The sequence below is a fragment of the Rhinatrema bivittatum genome, chromosome 17 (assembly GCF_901001135.1).
Source record: "Rhinatrema bivittatum chromosome 17, aRhiBiv1.1, whole genome shotgun sequence".
In the NCBI taxonomy this organism is placed as follows: domain Eukaryota; kingdom Metazoa; phylum Chordata; class Amphibia; order Gymnophiona; family Rhinatrematidae; genus Rhinatrema; species Rhinatrema bivittatum.
The window spans coordinates 63,055,450-63,077,760 of NC_042631.1; the positions used below are offsets into that span (position 1 = coordinate 63,055,450).

The window sequence follows — 22,311 nt, forward strand, 5'->3', positions numbered from 1 at the left end:
GATCCGGTCTTCCGGTAGGAAAACACTGTCCTGTTGAGTGTCGAACCGGATCTTCAGATTCTCCAATGACAGGGAAGGTTGAAGATTGCTCTTGGTCAGGTTTATCACCCAACCGAGCTCCTGCAATAATGAGATCACCTTGGGTGTCACCAGGCGGCTCTCTTCCTGAGACTGGCTCGAATCAGCCAGTCATCCAAATACGGGTGCACCAGGATTCCTTTTTTTCACAAGGCCGTCACTACCAACACCATAATCTTGGAAAATGTTCTGGGAGTGGTGACTAGACCAAAAGGCAGTGCCCGAAACTGATAATGGCGCCCCAACACTGCAAAGTATAGAAGATGTTGGTCTTCCACTCGGATGGGAATATAAAGGTAAGCCTCTGACAGATCCAAGGAAGTCAGAAATTCCCCCGACTGCACCACAATTATTACAGAGCATAAGGTTTCCCTTCGAAAATGAGTCATCTTCAAGTGACGGTTGACCCTCTTGAAATCCAAGATGGGACGAAAGGAGCACAACAAAATAAATGGAATATCACCTCATATTTTCTTGAGACTGAGAAGTCTTTGATGTGTGAACTCTACTGCCTGATTTTTCTGCGAGTAATGGCAAGGGGACACCATGAACACATCCTGACGAATACTGCGAAATTCCAGTGCATACCCTTTGCATATCACATCCAGTACCCACTGGTCAGACATGATCTCAACCGACCTCCGATAAAAGAGAGAGAGAGAGAGAGAGAGAGATGTCCCCCTATTTCCTGTTCTGGAAGGTGGGTTGGAAAACCTTCATTGGGAAACTCGGGAAAGTCTACCACCCAAGCCTGCTCCTCTCTTGGGCTGCTGGGACAACAGGACTGAGACCTACCGAAAAGCACAGTCCAGTGAATGTTATCCCTCTGTAGGGTCGAAAACATCTGGAACCTCGGAAATGACCCCTCATATCAAAGGGGTGCTGTAACTGCTTCTTATCCTCTGGAAACCGAGGCACTGGAGACTCGACCCACTTACTGGCCAGTTTCTCCAACTCGCTCCCAAACAAGAGCGAACCTTTAAAGGGCATCTTGGTAAGATTGGCTTTGGAAGCTGAGTCAGAAACCAATTTCGAAACCAGAGTTGACACCTAGCCGGTATCACCGAAGTCACTCCTCTGGCCGAGGTCTGGACCAAATCACAGCCTGCATCTGTTAAAAAGGCAGCAGCAGGCTCCATAACCACTCTAAATTCCCTCCAGACTCATCAACCTCCTGAGAGAGAAGCAGACAATATCTCGCCACTAGGGTGCAACAGGAGGCAATCTGTAAATTCATCACTACTGCCTCAAAGGCTTGCTTAAGCATAGCCTCAAACCTTCTATCATGTACATCCTTCAAGGCCATCCTCCCTCTATGGGGATAGTTGTCCTCTTAGACACAGCACATAGCAGAGCATCTACTCTGGGAAAACGCAAATGCTCTCTTCACAGCCAGATTCGGAAGGTACAGGCCTTCCAATGTCCGACCCCCTTTAAAATTTGCCTCTGGGGCATCCCATTCCAGATCAATCAAGTCCTGGATGGCATCCATCACAGGTAAAAAACCAAAAGGCTTTACTTAACGAAACCAAAATGGGATTCTTCCTTGGCTCTGACATAGCATCCAAACCAAGGACACCTAGCTGTTTCAAGGTCTGGGAAATCAGAGCTGGCAGTTCATCTCTATGAAAGAACCGCAACATGGTTTGATATGGTTCCAGCCCTGGAGAAATTTCCCCATCTTCCAGGAAATCAGGATTAACCTCATCATCAGTGCCATCTGGATTTCCTGTTGGGAACACCTGCAGGGAGCTAAGGCAAGCCCTTGCAAGGGACTGGAAGAGGGAGCAGCCATCGGCTAAGGGTCTGACCAGACAGAAATGGGGGACGCAGAAAACTGCACCTGAATAAAGGCTTGTCAACCTTGAAAATATTCCACTCAAGTAAAAGCAGCTGGGTCCAGACCAAGCCCAGAAGGAACTGGAGCTGGTCCCACAGAACTGCCATCGCCAGTGGAAGAGCCAGTCAAGTGAGAACCAAGATCTGGCATCCCCCCAGTCAAGGCCATGACCATCACCAACCCATCATCAGAATGGGAAGAGCCAAGCTTAGCAAAATTTGAGGAAGACAGCTCTCCTTGAGCGTCTGAGCAGCGCTGACATAGGTTAGAAGCCAGGTCAGGCCGAGAAGTCCTAATATAAGAACATAAGAAATTGCCATGCTGGGACAGACCAAGGGTCCATCAAGCCCAGCAATTTGTTTCCAAAAGAGGCCAAAGCAGGCCACAAGAACCTGGCAATTACCCTTCCGAAAGAGGTGGTAAGGATGACAAAAGTAAATACATTTAAAAGGGCATGGGATATACATTGCAGATTCCTACAGGCTTGAGGTTAGTAATGTTGAAAAGGGGTAACCTATGTTACTTTAGCTGTAACTAATAAAACTGGGACTCAATTTAGACACTCAGTCCTAGTACATTTTCAAAAGGGACAATTTAGGAGTCTAACTCCAAAAGTAAGGAGCCTAAACCTTTTGAAAATTAAGCCCTATATTTTTGGGGATAGTTATTTTTTGCTTAATCCTCATTTGCATCCATTCACCAACATATTTTTGTGCTAAAAAACAGCCATCATATATGCAATGGAGGTATTAAAAATCCCATGCAAAGAGATACCACCTGTTAAAAAACTCTTCTTTTTGCCTAAGAGAAGCAGCACACCGTTAACATTACCTCCACAGTCAGATTTTCAAAACCTGACAGATTATTTGGAAAATTCAAATGATGAAATAATGGATCGTGCGGTGCTTTTTGTCTCTTTTTTTGATGAAGTGGCGGTCTCATTGATAATGAAGAGTTATTTCAAAAATATTAACGCTCTCTTTCATGGGGCCCTAATTCGAATGTATCCAGACCTACCTAAGTCTACGCAATTGCGTAGAAAAGAATTCTTATCTTTGAGAGCTGAGACCATAGCATTAGGGGGCAGCTTCAAGTTACGCTATCCCTGTAAATGTATCATTCAACTGGCCAGAAATACCTATGTTTTCTTTTTACCGGAACAGTTGAGGGCTTTTATTTCTGGTAGGAGACTTCCTGATGAGGAATAACGGGTATATATGAATATGTTGGTGGTCAGGGCTCCTAAATTTGAAAATGCTTATGTTATATACTCCTCGTTAGAGTTTCTGTTCTCTCCCGTTTTTCCTTTGTAACAAGAGATTTGGATAGAGATATTTTGACTTGTATGATTTATAAGGCTGGTTAGCCTCAGATTATTTGTATACTATATCTCTATTTCCAATACAAATGTTTATTTGTATATTTGTCAAAAGATTATAAATAAAAAAAAAAAAAAAAAACAGCCATCATAAACTGGTGTTAAGTCAGAAGAAATGTTGACTCACTTGTTGCAAAGAAGAATCCTGGGAGAAATCAGGGTTTTTAAAGTCAATCTCATCATCACTGGATGAATGAATATGGTGAGTAGAAACCTAAAAAAAAAAAAAAAAAGAAATTTAATATAGAAAATCAGTTTTATACTTTCAATTTTTGTTTGAAAATATATGAATAAAGTTAATCTTGAATATTTGAGGCCATGGCCAATTCTAGAACTCAGTGCAGGAAACAGCAACAGATATTTAATTATTTGAAATATATTCTGCTTTTTCGGGTACTTCAAAAGTGCTGTAGGGTATCCCCAGAGAGCTTACAATCTAAGGGGTATATTTACCTCACCACGATAAATATTGTGCAACACGAATGATATGGCATGCACAAAAAAAAAAAAATGAGCACGGTTATGCAAATTATAGAAATATAGAAACATGACGGCAGAAAAAGACTATGGCCCATCTAGTCTGCCCATCCATACTATCAATTTAGCATTATAATTCCCATCACTTCCTCAGAGATCTCCTGTATTTATCTCATGCTTTCTTGCATTAAGATACTGTTTTTGTCTCCACCACCTCTACTGGGAGGATGTTCCACACATCCACCACTCTCTAAAGAAAAATTTCCTAACATTACTTCAAGTCTAGCCCCTTTCAATCTCATCGCATAACGCCTCATTCTAGAGTCTCCTTTCCACTGAAAGAAGCTCACCTTCTGTGAATGGAAACCTTAAGAGATATTTGAATGTCTCTATTGTATCTCCCCTATCTCGCCTTTCCTCCAGGGTGTGCATGTTTAGATCTTTAATTCTATACCCATATGCTTTAGAATGAAGACCACTGATCCTTTTAGTAGCCATCATCTGGACTGACTCCATCCTGTTTATATCCTTTTGAAACTACAGTCTCCAGAATTGCACACAGTATTCCAAATGAGGTCTCACCAGGGACTTCTACAGGGCAATATCACCTCCCTTTTTCAGCTGATCATTCTTCTCCATATGTAGCAAGCATCTTTCTGGCTTTTGCCATTACTTTATCCATCAGTTTGGCCATCTTAAGATCATCAGATACTTTCACCCCCAGATCCTGCTCTTCCTTTGTGCTTAGAATTTCATCTCCAATACTATATCTTTCCCTTGGGTTTTTGTACCCTAAATGCATTACGCTGCACTTTTTAGAATTAATTCTTAGCTCCCAGACCGTAGACCATTCCTCGAATTTTGCTAGATCCCTCATGATTTATACAATTTTGTGGCTGTCCATCCCATACTATAATCTGGAGGGTGGCCAATGTAACCCCAATATTTAAAAAAGGCTCCAGGGACAGATCAGTGAGCCTGACTTCAGTGCTGGAAAAAATAGTGGAAACTATTCTCAAGATCAAAATCGTAGAACATATAGAAAGACATGGTTTAATAGAACACAATCAACATGGATTTACCCAAGGGAAGTCTTGCCTAACAAATCTTCATTTTTTTGAAGGGGTTAATAAACATGAGGATAAAGGTCAACCAGTAGATGTAGTGTATTTGGATTTTCAGAAGGCGTTTGACAAAGTCCTTCATGAGAGGCTTCTAAGAAAACTAAAAAGTCTTGGGATAGGAGGCGAATTCCTTTCGTGGATTACAAACTGGTTAAAAGACAGGAAACAGAGAGTAGGATTAAATGGTCAATTTTCTTAGTGGAAAAGGGTAAACAGTGGAGGGCCTCAGGGATCTGTACTTGGACCGGTGCTTTTCAATTCTGGTCGCCGCATCTCAAAAAAGATATAGTTGCGATAGAGATAGCTTTTTTAACTGCTGCAGCAGACAATTTCATCTCCAATACTATATCTTTCCCTTGGGTTTTTGTACTAGATCTACATATATATATATATATATATATATATATATATAAATGATCTGGAAAGGAATACGATGAGTGAGGTTATCAAATTTGCGGAAGATACAAAATTATTCAGAGTAGTTAAATCACAAGCAGATTGTGATACATTACAGGAGGATCTTGCAAGACTGGAAGATTGGGAAACCAAATGGCAGATGAAATTTAATGTGGACAAGTGCAAGGTGTTGCATATAGGGAGAAATAACCCTTGCTGTAGTTTCACGATGTTAGGTTCCATATTAGGAGCTACCATCCAGGAAAAAGATCTAGGCATCATAGTGGATAATACTTTGAAATTGTCTGTTCAGTGTGCTGCAGCAGTTAAAAAAGCTATCTCTACTGCAACTATATCTTTTTTGAGATGCGGCGACCAGAATTGTACACAGTATTCAAGGTGCGGTCTTCACCATGGAGAGATACAGAGGCATTATGACATTTTCTGTTATTTTAACCATTCCCTTCCTAATAATTCTTAACATTCTGTTTGCTTTTTTGACTGCTGCAGCACACTGAGCCGACGATTTCAAAGTATTATCCACTATGATGCCTAGATCTTTTTCCTGGGTGGTAGCTCCTAATATGGAACCTAATATCGTGTAACGACAGCATGTTTTTTTTCCCTATATGCAACACCTTGCACTTGTCCACATTAAATTTCATCTGCCATTTGGATGCCCAATCTTCCAGTCTTGCAAGGTCCTCCCTGTAATGTATCACAATCCACTTTTGATTTAACTATGAATAATTTTGTAACATCCACAAATTTGATAACCTCACTCATCATATTCCTTTCCAGGTCATTTATATATATATATTGAAAAGCACCGGTCCAAGTACAGATCCCTAAGGCACTCCCCTCTTTACCATTTTCCACTGAGAAAATTGTCCATTTAATCCTACTCTCTGTTTCCTATCTTTTAACCAGTTTGTAATCCACGAAAGGACATTGCCTCCTATCCCATGACTTTTTAGTTTTCTTAGAAGCCTCTCATGAAAGACTTTGTCAAACGCCTTCTGAAAATCCAAATACACTTCAGCCTTCTCCAGTCTGCCTTTGTCTCCTCAGCCTTGCCTGGCCTGCATTCATCTTCTCAACCTGCCCTTCATCCTCTTCAGCTTTCACATTACTACCCTTGGATGGATTTTTGATAAGTTACCTTAGCCTGGACTCTCGACATCCCTGCCTGCCGCCTGCCTTCAACTTCAGGCCTTCTGTCTGCTTCTCAGAGAAGGCCACCTAAGACCTGCTGGCCCCCGGAACCCAAAGGCTCAACCCAAGAGGAAAAGGGCTGGTACAGGTGAAGCTCCAGCTCAATCTCTGCACTATCTGTTTTGCCAGTGAGGACCTACAGGGCATTCCTGTAGGTTGCACCAACCTCACCCCAACACAAGGGTCCACAATCCTAATAAGGGATTCTCTCATCATGAACAGTCTTCAGCCCTGAAAGACTTTGCTACTAGATCCTGTTTCAATGTACTTTCTCAGCATGGACTGTCTTAGACCTTATATTGAAGAGCTTTTAACTTGCATTTGCTGTTCCTTTTCAGGGGAAATGTTTCTGTTGGATTGCCTGTTATATACACTAAGCAAGTGTTGCTTACCTGTAACAGGTGTTCTCACAGGACAGCAGGATGTTAGTCCTCGCATATGGGTGACATCACAGGATGGAGCCCTGTACAGAAAACTTTTCTGTCAAAGTTTCTACAAAGTTTTGACTGACACTGGCACACTGAGTGCACTGAGCATGCTCAGCCTGCAATTATCCCTTTGAACCACAAGTGTCTCCCTCAGTCTCATCTTATAGCTAAAAGCGCAAGCAAAACTAAAATAAAAGTAAATACGTATATAGTCCCAACTCCGCAGGGTGGCGGGTGGGTTTCATGAGGACTAACATTCTGCTGTCCTGTGAGAACACCTGTTACAGGTAAGCAACACTTGCTTTCTCACAGGACAAGCAGGATGGTAGTCCTCACTTATGGGTGAGTACCGAGCTGAGGATGCCCGAGAGTGCACCAAATGCACCCAAGACGAGCGAAAGGCGCAATGATGGGGATGGAATTTGGAACGTAGGGCATCCTGAAACCCTTAACGGGTTGGTGGAAGGATGTTGGGTAGTTAAACCGAAAAGAATAAGAGTAGACGGACTGGCCAAACATGGAGCATGTCAGCTAGTCGTATCTAAGCAATAATGGGCTGCGAAGGTATGGAGAGCGCTCCAGGTTGCAGCCCGATAAATATGTACAAGCAGCAGCGGCCGAGGGGAGGCTATTAAGGCTGGGACAGACGCAACAGAGTGTGGTTACACACAGTGTTATAGTGAAATGCTTGCTTGTTGGTAGGAAAAAGATACAGACTGTCAATTAGGAGGAATAGGTCTGTTTGCCCACTGGAACTCTCAGCTTGGCTCTTGCCACAGATGGAAAGAATTAGGTGGAATTCCTATGGTGTGTAGTGCGATCTAGATAGAATGCAAGTGCACTATTACTGTCCAAGAAGTGGAAAAAACCCTCTCGCTTTGGTGAGAGAGAGGTGTTGGGAAAAATGGGCAGAGTATATTCTGAGTAAGGTGAGATGCAACGTCTACCTTAAGAAAGATATGAAGTTGAATACGTAAAACCACTCGGTCACGGAGGAACGCAAGGTCGGATGAGTATGTAACAAGGTGTGTAACTCACTGACCCTGTTGGCAGCAATGACATTTATGAGGGAAAGAATTTCCCATGTCAAACTGTGAAATGAGAGGAATGGAAAGGCTCGAACGGAGAACGTATGAGACTTATAAGGATAAGATATAGGTTCTATTCCATGACTATTGAAAATAGAGGCGGCTTGATCAGTGGATAGTCCATGGTAAGCTGACTCAGAAGGGGTTTACCGTTAATTGGGTATCCCCACTCCCAAACGATACACCAATTGGAACGGAGGTGTACCTATGTGGAGGATGTCTGGGGAGCAGAATCCGAGGGGGTCCTTTAATAGGTAAGAACTAGAAGTTTCCTAAGGTGTCCAGTTAAGGCCAGTTTGGGTGTGGCAGAGAAGGTAAATAGTGACCAGGCTGGGCATTGCAGACTACTTGAGGCAGTCCCAGAAAGGTTCCTTCTTCTGTTCCTGTGCAGATAAGACTCTTACATTTCTGTGGTGCTCTCTGGGGGATAAAAGACTTACTTTTCTGTGGTGCTCTTCTGTGGGAAAAAAGAAAAAAACCAAAAAAAACCCCTGCTTGTTTTCTTTCACTATTCTTCTAAATAATTGCTTTGTGCTGCACTAAAATCTGGGCTTTCTGAGCAGTAGAACTTCTGTGTTTTATACCTTTCTCTAGGTCTGTTATTATACAATAACTGTAATTGTTGCTTGCAAACTGTTATTTTTAAGATCCAGTATACCTGCTTTTCTATTATTGTATAGCTGTTCTTTAATAATCTGGTTAATATTGGCACAGAAGTGCTGAGGGGGTCCTTTAATAGCTAAAGGACTAATAAAGTTCCAGAAAGTGTCCTGCTTGTCCCAGGTTCAACTGTTTGGTTCCCTCCCACCGTACCCCTCTACCCACCCACCCCTGGGATTAGATTACTAATATAGACTGTCTAAATTAGCATTAGCAACAAGATCAATTAGTAAGTTAACAGCTAAGGACATACCAATCCCAAACTTAACCAATATGAGAACTATCCAATGCAACTGTTGTAGAGCCTTTATTTTGAGGGAAAGCATCTGGAGACTTGGAGCTTGCCCGATCTGTGCACAGCTCTCTTCTTTGAAAACGGAGCTGACTGAGGTTAAAGCTCAATTAGCTTCAATTAAAAGGATTACACCCACATTGCATTACTCAGAAAATAATTCCCCAACACCAAAGAATAAACAGGAGTCAAGAAAAAGAAATACAGTAGACTCAGGTAGGATAACACATGTGTCCCACAGTCACCCATTCTTGACAGATGGGAAGCCAACAAGTACACCCTCCCACTCAATCAGTTCATCAAGTAAATCATTAAAAAACAGGATCACAGTGGGCTCTGGTAGAATTAGACCTGTAACAAGGAGACACACACAGTATCATATGCAACAAGAACATAAAGCCCTCCCTATATTAACTGAAGAAATTCTAGAGAAAAACATTGAGATGGATAACTCTGTCATCAATGGCACAACTGCAAAAGGAACGAGTAAAGTGAATAACAAATCTCAACTAAAGTCTCATAAGGAGTACAGGAAAAGCAATAACCGTAAAGAGAGTACCTGGAAAGCTATGACTACAAATGCTCATAGTTTGGGAAATAAAATCCCAGATCTGCAGGCCCTAATGACAGAGGCAGAATTGGACATCGTTGCTATCACAGAGACATGGTTCACAGAATCTCATGATTGGGATATGGCAATACCAGGCTATAACTTGTTAAGGAAGGACAGAGTGGATAGAAAAGGGGGAGGTGTGGCTCTTTATGTCAGAAATAATATCCAAGCATCTGAGCTGCAAGGTAGTTGGGGCAAGGAAGAAGCACTATGGGTCGACCTAAAAACAGATGATGGAGCATCCATTTATATTGGAGTGGTTTACAGGCCTCCAAACCAAAGGAAGAGCTGGACAGAGATCTGGTTGAAGACATCCATAAGATAGGTAAGAAAGGGGAAGTGGTGATCATTGGTGACTTTAATATGCCAGATGTAGACTGGAAAATCCCATCTGCAGAATCTAAAAACAGTAGAGCAATACTGGATGCCATGCAAGTATCTTTGTTCAAACAAATGGTATTGGAACCCACGAGAGAAGGAACTATTCTCGACTTAGTGCTCAATAATGGAGAAATCGTCTCTGATGTCAAGGTGGGCGCCCACCTCAGCACCAGTGATCATCAAACGGTATGGTTTAATATCACTAAAAGAATAGCGAAAAGAACCACAAAGACCCGAGTTTTACAGTTCAAAAACACAGACTTTGAGGAAATGGGGAAGTACCTAGAGGAAGAACTAAATGGATGGGAAAATGAGAGAGATGTGGATCAACAGTGGACCAATCTAAAAGGAGCAATCGCCAAGGCAACTGCTCTATATGTTAGAAATGTAAAGAAAAGCAAAAGAAAAATGAAACCTATCTGGTTCTCAAAGGAGGTGGCTGACAAATTAAAGCTAAAAGAACTGCATACAAGAAATACAAAAGATCCCAAAGGGAGGAGCACAAAGAAGAATATCTGATTCAACTGAGGGAGACTAAGAAATTAATCAAGTTGGCAAAAAGTCAAGCAGAAGAGAGGATTGCCAAGGAGATAAAATATGGTGACAAAACATTTTTCAGATACATCAGCGAAAAGAGAAAAGTCCAAAGTGGTATAGTGAAATTGAAAGGTGGAAATGATCAATGTGTGGAGGGAGACGAAGAAATGGCAGAAATATTAAACGAATACTTAAGCTCTGTGTTCACTAAAGAAGACCCTGGAGAAGGACCATCTCTACACAACAAGAAACTGGAGGGAAGCGGAACAGAGGAAAATCCATTTACAGTAGATAATGTATGGGAAGAGTTAAAGAATCTGAAAGTGGACAAAGCCATGGGGCCTGATGGGATTCATCCAAGGATACTGAGGGAGCTCAGAGATGTGCTGGCGGGACCGCTGTGCGACCTGTTCAATAGATCCCTAGAAACGGGAGTGGTGCCGAGTGATTGGAGAAGAGCGGTGGTGGTCCCTCTTCACAAGAGTGGGAACAGAGAGGAGGCTGGTAACTACAGACCAGTTAGCCTCACTTCAGTGGTGGGAAAAGTAATGGAGTCACTGTTGAAAGAGAGAATAGTGAACTATCTACAGTCCGGAGAATTGATGGACCAGAGGCAGCATGGATTCACCAGAGGAAGATCCTGTCAGACAAATCTGATTGACTTTTTTGACTGGGTAACCAAGGAATTGGATAGAGGAAGAGCACTCGATATCATATACTTGGATTTCAGCAAAGCTTTTGATACGGTTCCGCACAGGAGACTGATGAATAAAACGAGAAGCTTGGGAGTGAGTGCCGAGGTGGTGACCTGGATGCAATTGGTTGACGGACAGAAGACAATGTGTGATGGTAAATGGAACCTTCTCTGAAGAGAGAGCGGTTTTAAGTGGTGTACCACAAGGATCGGTGTTGGGACCGGTCCTGTTCAATATCTTCATGAGCGACATTGCGGACGGGATAGAAGGTAAGGTTTGTCTTTTTGCGGATGACACTAAGATCTGCAACAGAGTGGACACGCCAGAAGGAGTGGAGAGAATGAGACGGGATCTAAGGAAACTGGAAGAGTGGTCGAAGATATGGCAGCTGAGATTCAATGCCAAGAAGTGCAAAGTCATGCATATGGGGAGTGGAAATCCGAATGAACTGTATTCAATGGGGGGGGAAATGCTGATGTGCACGGAGCAGGAGAGGGACCTTGGGGTGATGGTGTCTAATGATCTGAAGTCGGCGAAACAATGCGACAAGGCGTTTGCTAAAGCCAGAAGAATGCTGGGCTGCATAGAGAGAGGAATATCGAGTAAGAAAAGGGAAGTGATTATTCCCTTGTACAGGTCCTTGGTGAGGCCTCACCTGGAGTACTGTGTTCAGTTCTGGAGACCGTACCTTCAAAAAGACAAAGACAAGATGGAGGCGGTACAGAGAAGGGCGACCAGGAAGGTGGAGGATCTTCATCGGATGACGTACGAGGAGAGATTGAAGAATCTAAATATGTACACCCTGGAGGAAAGGAGGAGCAGAGGTGATATGATACAGACTTTCAGATACTTGAAAGGTGTTAATGATCAAAAGACAACGACAAACCTTTTCCGAAGGAAAAAAATCAGCAGAACCAGGGGTCACGATTTGAAGCTCCAGGGAGGAAGATTCAGAACCAATGTCAGGAAGTATTTCTTCACGGAGAGGGTGGTGGATGCCTGGAATGCCCTTCCGGAGGATTGTGGTGAAGACCAGAACTGTGAAGGACTTCAAAGGGGCGTGGGATAAACACTGTGGATCCATAAAGTCAAGAGGCTGCCAATGAAGAGTGGGTGACTCGCCAGAATGATGGCTACTGCCTGGAGTCAATACCCTTATTAAATAAACATACACAGGCTTACTGTGACTCCAACATCGCTCTAAGCTTCAACAGCAAGAGGAAATGTGGAAAAAAGGATTCACACTCACAAAGAGGGGAGTAGCTGGCTTGTTACGGCGGTTACTACCCCAAATCAAATAAGCCTGATACTTCACTTTCAATGCATATACAGCAAAGTTCTCTGATTCAACGGCAGGGGAGAGAAGAAAAACTGATACTTCACACATCCAGCAGAGCTCTCTGCTTCAACAGCAGGGGAGAAGAAAAGAGGGTTCGCACTCACAAAGCGGGGAGTAGCTGGCTTGTTACAGCGGTTACTACCCCAAACCAAATGTGCCTGATACTTCACTTTCGATGCACATCCAGCATGGCTCTCTGCTTCAACGGCATGGGAGAAGACTTATACGTCACGCATATCCAGCATAGCTCCCTGCTTCAACGGCAGGGGAGAAGAAAAACAACCAATAAGGGCTAATAACATAGTCTGGGTAAAACAAATAAGCATGGGTGCAGCTTGCTTATTGCGGCGGCTACTACCCCTAACGAATCAAGCTAGATATTTCACTTGGATGCAGCTCCATCACTGCTCTCTACATTAAAGGTGGGGGTGGAAGGGAAATAGAACCAAGAGCTAAGAGAAACAGATAAGTATGAGAGAAAATATGTGTGAAGCTTGCTGGGCACACTAGATGGGCCATTTGGTCTTCTTCTGCCGTCATTTCTATGTTTCTATGTTTCTAAGCAAGAGAAAAGAGTGGTGTAGAAAAAGAAAAAGGGGAATACCCTTTTGTATGTGTCATGTGGTAAATCATAATAATAATAATAATAATAAAGAACCCTTTTTCCTGTTCTCTCAAATTATCAGACGCACTTATTAGTGACCATCATAAAAGGCATCATTGTGTGGTGATGTATACCATTGTACTCTGCCTTATATTTAATCATAGGTCAGTCCATAGATTGTTCACAGTGCTTTTTTTAAAGTATATTTTTATGCTTACTTCACCCGTGTTGTATTAAAATAACGGCAAACGTGTTTTAAACTTTAACTTTAACCAATTAGTAGAAATTCTGAATTGGCAATATAATTTGCAAAAATCAGAGCGGGGTTAGACAACCGGAAAAGAAGGTTAACAAAAACGGCGCAATACGCCATGCTGTGAAATGAGTGAGTAGAGTGCTGTATACGTTCACATTTAAAGTACTGTTTTGAAAAGTAATTATTTATGGTTTTTTGCGATGCAGATTGCGTCCTTGAAGAAGGTCTTGATGAGAGTCCGAAACATTGTACAGTGTCAAAAACGCCACGATACGCCATGCTGTGAAATGAATTGCGCACTTGAAGAAGGACTTATTTTATTTATTTATTTATTTATTTATTTGGAGTTTCTTATATACCGATAGCCGTTTGCACATCGTATCGGTTTACATACAACTAATAACTTGTGGGCATGGCCCTTACAACAAACAGTAGAAAGATGTGGAAAACAAATATACAAGAGATATATGTGTAATTAATAGATATATGCAACAAATACAAAGGATATATATGAATATAAGAACAGGGTGTATAAAATGGGTTTCTTACACAACTATATTAATAATTATATCTTAAAGAGAACAATTATGATACAGGGGTTAAGATACTAGCAAAACAAGAACATTAAACTATACAACGTTGCTATGAGAAAGTGTAAAAACAGCGGTGGAGAGCTGAGTAAATCAGGGATTCAATAGGGTGGGTCGAGGAGAAAAACAGCATAACGGAGGTATAAAAGGGTGTGGGAGAAAAAAGGAGGGTGAGGGAAAATACAGAGGGAAGGCATACAAAGGAGTAGGAGAGAGGGGTGGGTCGTGAGCTACAAGGAGTAGGAGAGAGGGGTGGGTCATGAGCTAAAAGGGGGTGGCCATAGGGGTTAAGGGAGTAGCAGAGTTGCTAAAGGGGGGTGAGAGTCAGATGCAAGGGTTATCTTATGGATATCCTGTTGTAGGGTCTTCTTCATTGGGAGGGGGGAGCATGTGGGTAGGCCTGTTGACTTGATGAGAGTCCGAAACATTGTACAGTGTCGGGCATATAACAGCAATGCGGTGAATGCACACATTGCTGGAAAGTTGGGGGCACCAAGTTCGTGGTTGGTGGTTGAAGAAAAGAAAGAGCTACACCAAGATTAATGGCGATATCCAGATAAGTTTTGCAAATTATATTGCCAATTCAGAATTGGTTAAAGTTAAAGTTTAAAACACGTTTGCCATTATTTTAATACAACAAGGGTGAAGTAAGCATAAAAATATACTTTAAAAAAAGCACTGTGAACAATCTATGGACTGACCTATGATTATTTATGAAAGCCTTTCCAGATACCAATTGAATCCTTCTTCAACTCAAACAACAAAGACCTCCCTTCAGGATAATCAATAACTGGACAACTCCAAAATGATCTTTATTTTTTTAATGGACAGGTCTATTACCTTGTTACTCTACTATTTCACTGTTAATGTTTTTCTATCGCTTTATTTCCATTCCAAGTTGCATTATGTCCCTGTTTTATTGTAACTGCTACTTCTTCTTACATCACATGTTATTGTTCTAAGTTCTTATCCTTTTTGTTCACATCCTGTTAATTGTAAACCGACATGATGCGACTCCCATCGCGAATGCCGGTATATAAAAAGTAAAAATAAATAAATAAATAAATAAATATAAGGCAGAGTGACAATGGTATACATCACCACACAATGATGCCTATTATGACGGTCACTAATAAGCGCGTCTGATAATTTGAGAGAACAGGAAAAAGGGTTCTTTATTATTATTATAAGGATTACATCGGACCCGTTCCAACTTAATATTTGTGTCATCCTTAGCGTAACTTTAATGTGGTAAATCATGCCATTTTGAATGGTAGGATTTATGTGTGGAAGGTTTTGTGACACTACCAGTACCTGAGAACATCAGCGAGTCTACGATTTGAGACTGACTTGTGAGAAGGCGAATTGGTTACTGGTGTGGTAGATTGAGAAGTATGGGAAGCAAACTGGTCTTGGCCAGGACGTGTGTCTGAGGAACAGTGAACCCCGTCCCGGTTCAACATTAGAAGAGTACTGGCTATGAGAGGCAGCAGAAGAGACACATTTAAGAGGTCCTTGATGGAAGAAAGGCGTCTATGGGAACGCATTGGAAACATGTGTAGGGAGTAGAATCTGTGCACCGTATTGTTCGATTCGGACGCAGAGGGCAAGTTCGGTTGACCTCAGCGTTAGAAGATCTTTCCCGCTACACATGTAGTCCGAGACCATTCGAGAGGATGGAAACCTACATGGAGAAGGTCTGCTAGTGCGTTCAGTAAATCTCTTAGATAAATGGCCCGAGGATACATGGAGTGAGCAAGGGCCAAGGGTAGAGCTTCGCAGCTTCCTTGCAGAGCAGCTAAGAAGTTGTGCGTGCTTGTGTGTTGGAAAGCACATTGTCCCTATGCTGTCTGTCTGTACGCACAAAGATTTGTTGCAGAGGCAGTATTGGAAGGCATAAGGGTATAACACATGGCTACAAGCTCCAGGAAGTTCATGTGAAACTGTGTCTGGAGTGGAGCAGATGCATATTGGGTTGAGAAGCTTTTAGGTCAAACTTTACAACCCTGAGTAAATGCGAGCATGAGCAGAATCAGACTAGGTTTTGGTTCTAGATCTGCAATATGGATGAGGGACAAAAGCGGATGAACAGCTTAGACCCACTGATAATGGAATTTCACTGAATCTAACACTAGCAGTTTTGGATCTATAAGGAAAGTGCATAGTGAAAAAACCCCATGGCCCGACAATGAAGAATTTATTAGAATGTCTGCGCGTATGCTGGACAGTAATGTCATTGTGACTGTGGTGCCATAAGTGTTGTATAAGGGATTTATGGCAGTGACAGTAATCCCAGTTAGTAAATGTATAGTGAGTCGTGAAGACGTTAGAGCTTCTTGCGTGGTTTGACTGTGGTTATGCAGCTGTCCATGCAATGAAAAGAGTGAATGATGTTGCACTCCGCAGAGAAACAGCAGTCACCGATAGTGATTCAATGAATACCCCAGTTGCCGAAGCTGGAGCAAACGGCAGAGCTTGGGATTGTAATATTGTTGACTCACCATGAAGCACATAGAAAGATTAGAGGTAATATACTTACTGCGATATGGAAGCATGGTGACGAGAGATACAATTTTACCTGTGCCTTCTGAAGAAAGTTGGTATTTCTGAGGTCCAGGATGGGCGGAGAGTAACTACTTTCTACTGAAAGAAAGAATAGTGTAATTAAAACTCCTCAACCCCCCCTCCCCATTCTGCGCTTTGAGGCGTCTGGGGGAGTGTACCGGGAACTTTGGTACAAAGTGGGGTGGCCGCTCTGATATCCAGCCAGTTGGGAGACCAGGAGGTGTCCAACTGTAGGGGCTGACGTAATCTGGATATCATGTAACCTCCCACGGGAGCATGAACGGTAAAGTCTTACCCGCATTTCTGTGTGCTGTACAAGGAGACATCGAGACCTGTCATCAGGCTTCGAGGTGGACTTGCACTTGAGGCAGTATTTGCTGGATCTCATGTTTAGCAGATCAGCGAATGCACCTGGAACTTTGGTTCTGAAGCAGGAACCAGAAACCAGAGCATTAAGCAGTACAGAGCCTCATTGCTGAAGAAGGGAAGATGCCCTGATGCAATCCGAAAGAAATGATAGAGATGTTCTCTTGGTACTGTGGCTGACATAGCTGGCAGAGTGATATGTGACACTAATATGGTTCTTGAAAGGTACATGACCCAGAACTTTTCGAACCATGTGGCTCGAATTAGAGAACACATCTCAATGGGAAAGCCACAGAAGCGGGTAATTACCATCCGACATGGATCGCCGAAGGACGAGCCGTGAAGGTTGCTGGCTCCGTGGATTTCAGGCGTCATCGAGGGAGTAGACGCCCATCTCAACTCTGATGCCTGGTATGGTGGCACAGGTATAGAGGAGACAGGCTGAGCGTGGCTGGTGCGGCCACAATCCCCCACCGATGTCGGTGGGGCACGCCTCGGGAACAGGGGAGCCAATTAACAGCTCGTGAACCCGGCCCTAATCGCAGCGGCTCGATGTCTCGTGACACCAGTGCAGAATTCTTCGGAACTCGTTCCGGTATTTCTGGAGCACCAAGGACTGCCAATACTGTGCGGAACAGTGTCAATGGCAGTGGTGATGTTGCTCGGCCCATCATTGTCCAGCATCGAGAAGGATAGCACCAATGTGATGGATGGCATTGGTGGCGGACGGTCACCGTATCGGTGACGATGCATGCCACGGTGCTCAGCCCGGTCTTTTTCCAGCGCCGAGATGGATGCCCTTGCTATCTTGGATGGCGAATAATGACGGACTGTCAGCATGTCTGCACTGCTCCTGGCACTATGTAGTGTCGTAGGCTAATACGGGGCTTTAATAAGAACCCAAAGCATGAAGCACTGTGTTCAGGCGAGGGCATTACGTGGTGGTGCTATGTCAGTATTGACGGTGTCGATGGCGGCCTCAGCGGCCTCGAGGGTATCATCAAAAATATATATGAAAAAACGTCGCTGACTCGGCCAGAGCAATGATGACAGTGACGGAAGCACTGATGGCATTGGCGTAGGTATCTATGGGAATGATATGGCATCGAATAATCGAAAAAACGATACGGCATCGACGGAGTCGATGACTGCATCGATAGAAACATCGAAGACACTGATGGAAACGACGTGGGCGTTGAGGGCATCAATGTATGGAGGTGGGCGCCGACGGCATCGATGGCATAGCCACGGGTATAGACGGCATGGCCATGGCCATCGATGGACTCGACCCGAGCATCAATGGAATGGACCCAGGCATCGATGGCCTTCAATGGAAATGTCCTGGGCATCGATGGCATCAATAAAATAAAGGATAGCATTGATAGAAATGACCCTGGCATTGATGGAAGTGCCCCGGGCGACGGTGGCATCGACCTGGGCATGGATAGCTCCGACGAGACAAGGTGTACGCCGATGGCATCCATCTGGGCAATGATGGCATCGATGAAACCCAAGGAAAATTCAGTGCCATGGATGAAAAGCAGGGACTGATGGCATCAGTATACCGCGGGAGGAGGGGTACCGATGGCATCTATGAATCCAGGATGGTCTGAAGGGGGTACTGACAGTAGCGATGGGGGCATCGACTGCGCAAGGGTACCAAGGAAATCGAAGACCTGAATCGACAGGGTCCCTGGTGGCAACGGAAACCATGGAAGTCCCTGTCCCACTAGCGCTAATAACCAGGCAAAGTGTCACAGAGGGACACTCGCAGGCTATGTGTGGCTAACTGAAAACACAGGGAGAGGGAAGGCCGCAGTCGGTTGGCAGGCCAGGAATGTGACAGGAACCGATCGAAAAAAAAGGGCATAGTACTTACCGAGCATCGAATAAACCGTGCAGGGAAAAGTGTTTTTGAAGTAAAAGTTTAGGTGTTTCCGTGTGGAAAAAGTATTAGAATTTCTCACAGAGCTCCTAACTGCTATGCTTACTGCAGAGTGGAAAAAAGAAGACTGCAGGAGATACCTGTGGCTCACAGGGATAATTGCAGGCTGAGCATGCTCAGTGCACTCAGTGTGCCAGTGTCAGTCAAAGCTTTGTAGAAACTTTGACAGAAAAGTTTTCCGTACAGGGCTCCATCCTGTGATGTCACCCATATGTGAGGACTACCATCCTGCTTGTCCTGTGAGAATGCTCTTTACTGTGATCACCTGTTAGAATAAGCATAAAATGATCTCTATCCCTATGTACATGTGCCCTTTATGACACTGGTTGTTGCGTTTCATACAAAGACAAAAAATGGTCTGCCACTTTGGCATATCTTCTAATATATCTTATCCTTTATCTTGCAACTTGCAAAGATGCATTCATATTAACATCTTTGTTCAAAAGTATGAGCAGGTGTTGTGTGTTTATTTCCATTAACTCATGATAGTTAGAACTGTTATGACATGCTTCATGGCTCTTCATTTCACTAAAATATTATGTTCTGGTGCTACTGAAGCAAACAAACATCTTTTGGTCAAGCTTTGTCTATCCCCTCAAACATGTAGTCAGTTTCTATTGTACATGCTTTGTCAACTGGCATGTTGGCCCTATTTTCTGGAGGAGTAGGGCCATATATTAAATTTGACACTCTTTGTGAAAGTCCTATCATCATGCAGGCCCAGTCTGTAGAGATAAGGATTGGGGACAAGAGTCATCTCTATGGGCCTACACTATCAGGGGAAAAGTCTCAATATCTATCTTATTTTATTTATTTATTTATTTATTTGGTGCTTTTTTTTTTTTTTTTCCCAATTTATTCTTTATTGAATTTTTCAAATTATAATAACAAAAGCTTCTTTGTCATACAGAAATTTAAGTGCTTTTACAATGAAATACGAGAAAATGCAACAAAATTTTTGTCATTTCCATTAGAGGTAACATTTTAACTCTTAGTTATGCACTATCACATTATAGAGGATAATATTTCGGGGGGCGTACAGAAATACAGAGGAGTCTAATTCAAACAATAGCCAACCAAGAGTAGACATTCTTAATTACTAACCCTCCATAGATGTTTCAACTGTCATTGGGCATTTAGAACTCAGGAATTCTTTCAACTGTGGTATATCAAAGAAAATGTAAGTAGACCCACGCCAGCCTATAACACATTTACACGGGTATTTCACAATGAAACTCGCTCCCAAAGATAATACATTGGGTTTCATTTGAAGAAATGCTTTCCGCCTCGCCTGGGTGACCTTGGCAAGGTCAGGGAATATCCTTACCAAGTCCCCACAAAAGGGTACCCGTATATTTTTATAATTACGCATAATCAAATTTATATCTTCTTCTGAAATAAAAGTCACTAAAAGAGTCTCTCTTCTGGCGACCTCTACCTCTGATGCCTCTAAATACTGCGTCAGATTGTCCATGTTATCCAAAACACTTATTCTAGGTGTACTTTGCCTCTGAGAAAGATGTAATATCTTTTTTATCACAGGAATTTTCTCCTGGGGGATTTTTAAAAATTCTCCCAGGTATTTCTTTAATGTTACTAGGCATTGTTCATCCTTAATCACCGGGAAATTTAACAAACGAAGGTTCAAATGTCTGAGAGAGTTTTCAAGAAACTCCATTTTACGTAATGTAGCAAGCCTTTCCCTAGAGAACGCTGCTGAAACTTCTTTTAAATCTTTAACCTCCGATTCAATCCTTTGAATAGTGGATCCTTGTTCCTGTAATATTTGCTGATGATCGTGGGCTACAATATCCAATTTGGCAGAAACCCCTTGTAACTTATGAGATTGCTCCTGTATCTTAATGTCCATTCCAGCCATAAGCTCCCATAGGGAGTCTAAAGTCACAATTGCAAATTTTTCAATCCGATAAGCGTTCTGACTCACCCCATTAGCTCTAGAAGTCGAATCCATCCTCTCAATTGCCTCCGCCATTCTTCCACCTTCTCCAACTGCTCCATTCAGCTTTATAGGGGTTGATGTTGTCGCTACCCCAGAGCCAACTCCTTCGGCTCCCACCGACTGGTCTCCTCCGACCGAGTTTCCTCGGGGTTCACCAGTAGCTTTAGGGGATTCTGGGGAGGAAGCTTGTTGCACATGTTTCGGGTTCGGCGGGCTTAAAGATATCTCTCCCGGTGAAATGGGCTCTCCTCTAACCCCTCCACCCGCAGGAGCCGCCGCCTGCGCCACTGATGTCGCATACTCCCGGATTAGCCTCTGGTCAGAAGGTAGGGAGGGTTCGGATGGGTATACCCTCACCTTACCTTTTCTTTTGTGGGGCATTTTTCAAGAAATGCGGTAATAATAACCAAGGTAAATCAGAAACGATCAGAGCGTCCGGGTGCTGCTACCTCTTGGTCGGCCATCTTGGTTACGCCCCCCTATTTGGTGCTTTTTTATACCGACATTCATGATACGGATCATATCATATTAATTTACAAGGAACAGGGGGTTATAACATTAACACAGAGGAGAAAGGCAAAAGTTACAATAAAACAAGGGTAATGGAACTAGGGAGAAGAAGAAGCCAGTAACAGAAGGTAACTCGGTAACTATAACAAATCATTTACAATGTCTGAAATGGAGTGCACTGAATAGAAGGCATTAGTACATGAACTGTGGCATAGCTGAGACGGGCCTGAGTTAGGGGAAGGCTTGTTGAAATAGCCAGGTCTTGAGTTTTTTCCTGAACATCAACAGGCAGGGCTCCTTTCTGAGATCAGGGGAAATAGCACTCCAGATGGCTGGTCCCACTGTCGAGAAGGCCCGTTCTCTAGCGGCTGAATGATGGGTGGATTTGGTTGGAGGGGAGTGCAGAGATCCTTTGTAAGCTTCTCTGATAGGTCTTGAAGAGGTGTGGAGTCTGAGTGTTTAAATCAAACCGGTGTACTCACACTATGTAAATGCTCTGGGGAAGTAGAATGCCTGTATCCCGAGTGTGGTGTACCCTTGCTACATCAACCAATACCCGCCATATTCTCCACCAACATCCATCCCCAGCTTTAACTGCCTGTGTTTAACAACAATGTAGAGATTACTTACCTGATAATCTCGTTTTCCTTAGTGTATGCAGATGGACTCAAAACAAGTGGGTATAGCGTGCTCGTGCTAGCAGTTGGAGACAGATCTGACGTCAGCACGGGTACATATACCCCCACAGGAAGTGAAGCAACTCAGTAATCTTCCTTGCAAAGCTGTCATAGCTCTATGGGGACTGACCGATCGATTAATTAAACAGGATTACCCTGACCGGTTGATAGTAGCTGGAGACCGCCAGGATTCTCAACCGGAAGGCGTCGACACCCGGCAGGGTGGATGCCCTATGTAGTAAAACATGGCTTACCTTGAACCTGTGAAATCCCATAAATATTGGCAGCTGGGTGGGA

General features: G+C 43.2%; 1 protein-coding gene across 6 annotated transcripts in view; it reads right to left on the bottom strand.

Moving 5' to 3' along the window:
- Nucleotides 1-22,311, bottom strand: part of PPP6R3 (protein phosphatase 6 regulatory subunit 3) — a 1,439,644-nt gene that overhangs the window by 596,767 nt on the left and 820,566 nt on the right. For all 6 annotated transcript variants that reach the window (XM_029582701.1, XM_029582702.1, XM_029582698.1 and 3 more), the window contains one exon: nucleotides 3,424-3,510. In XM_029582701.1, the coding sequence (XP_029438561.1) occupies nucleotides 3,424-3,510 (87 nt within the window). The remainder of the gene's footprint in view (nucleotides 1-3,423; nucleotides 3,511-22,311) is intronic.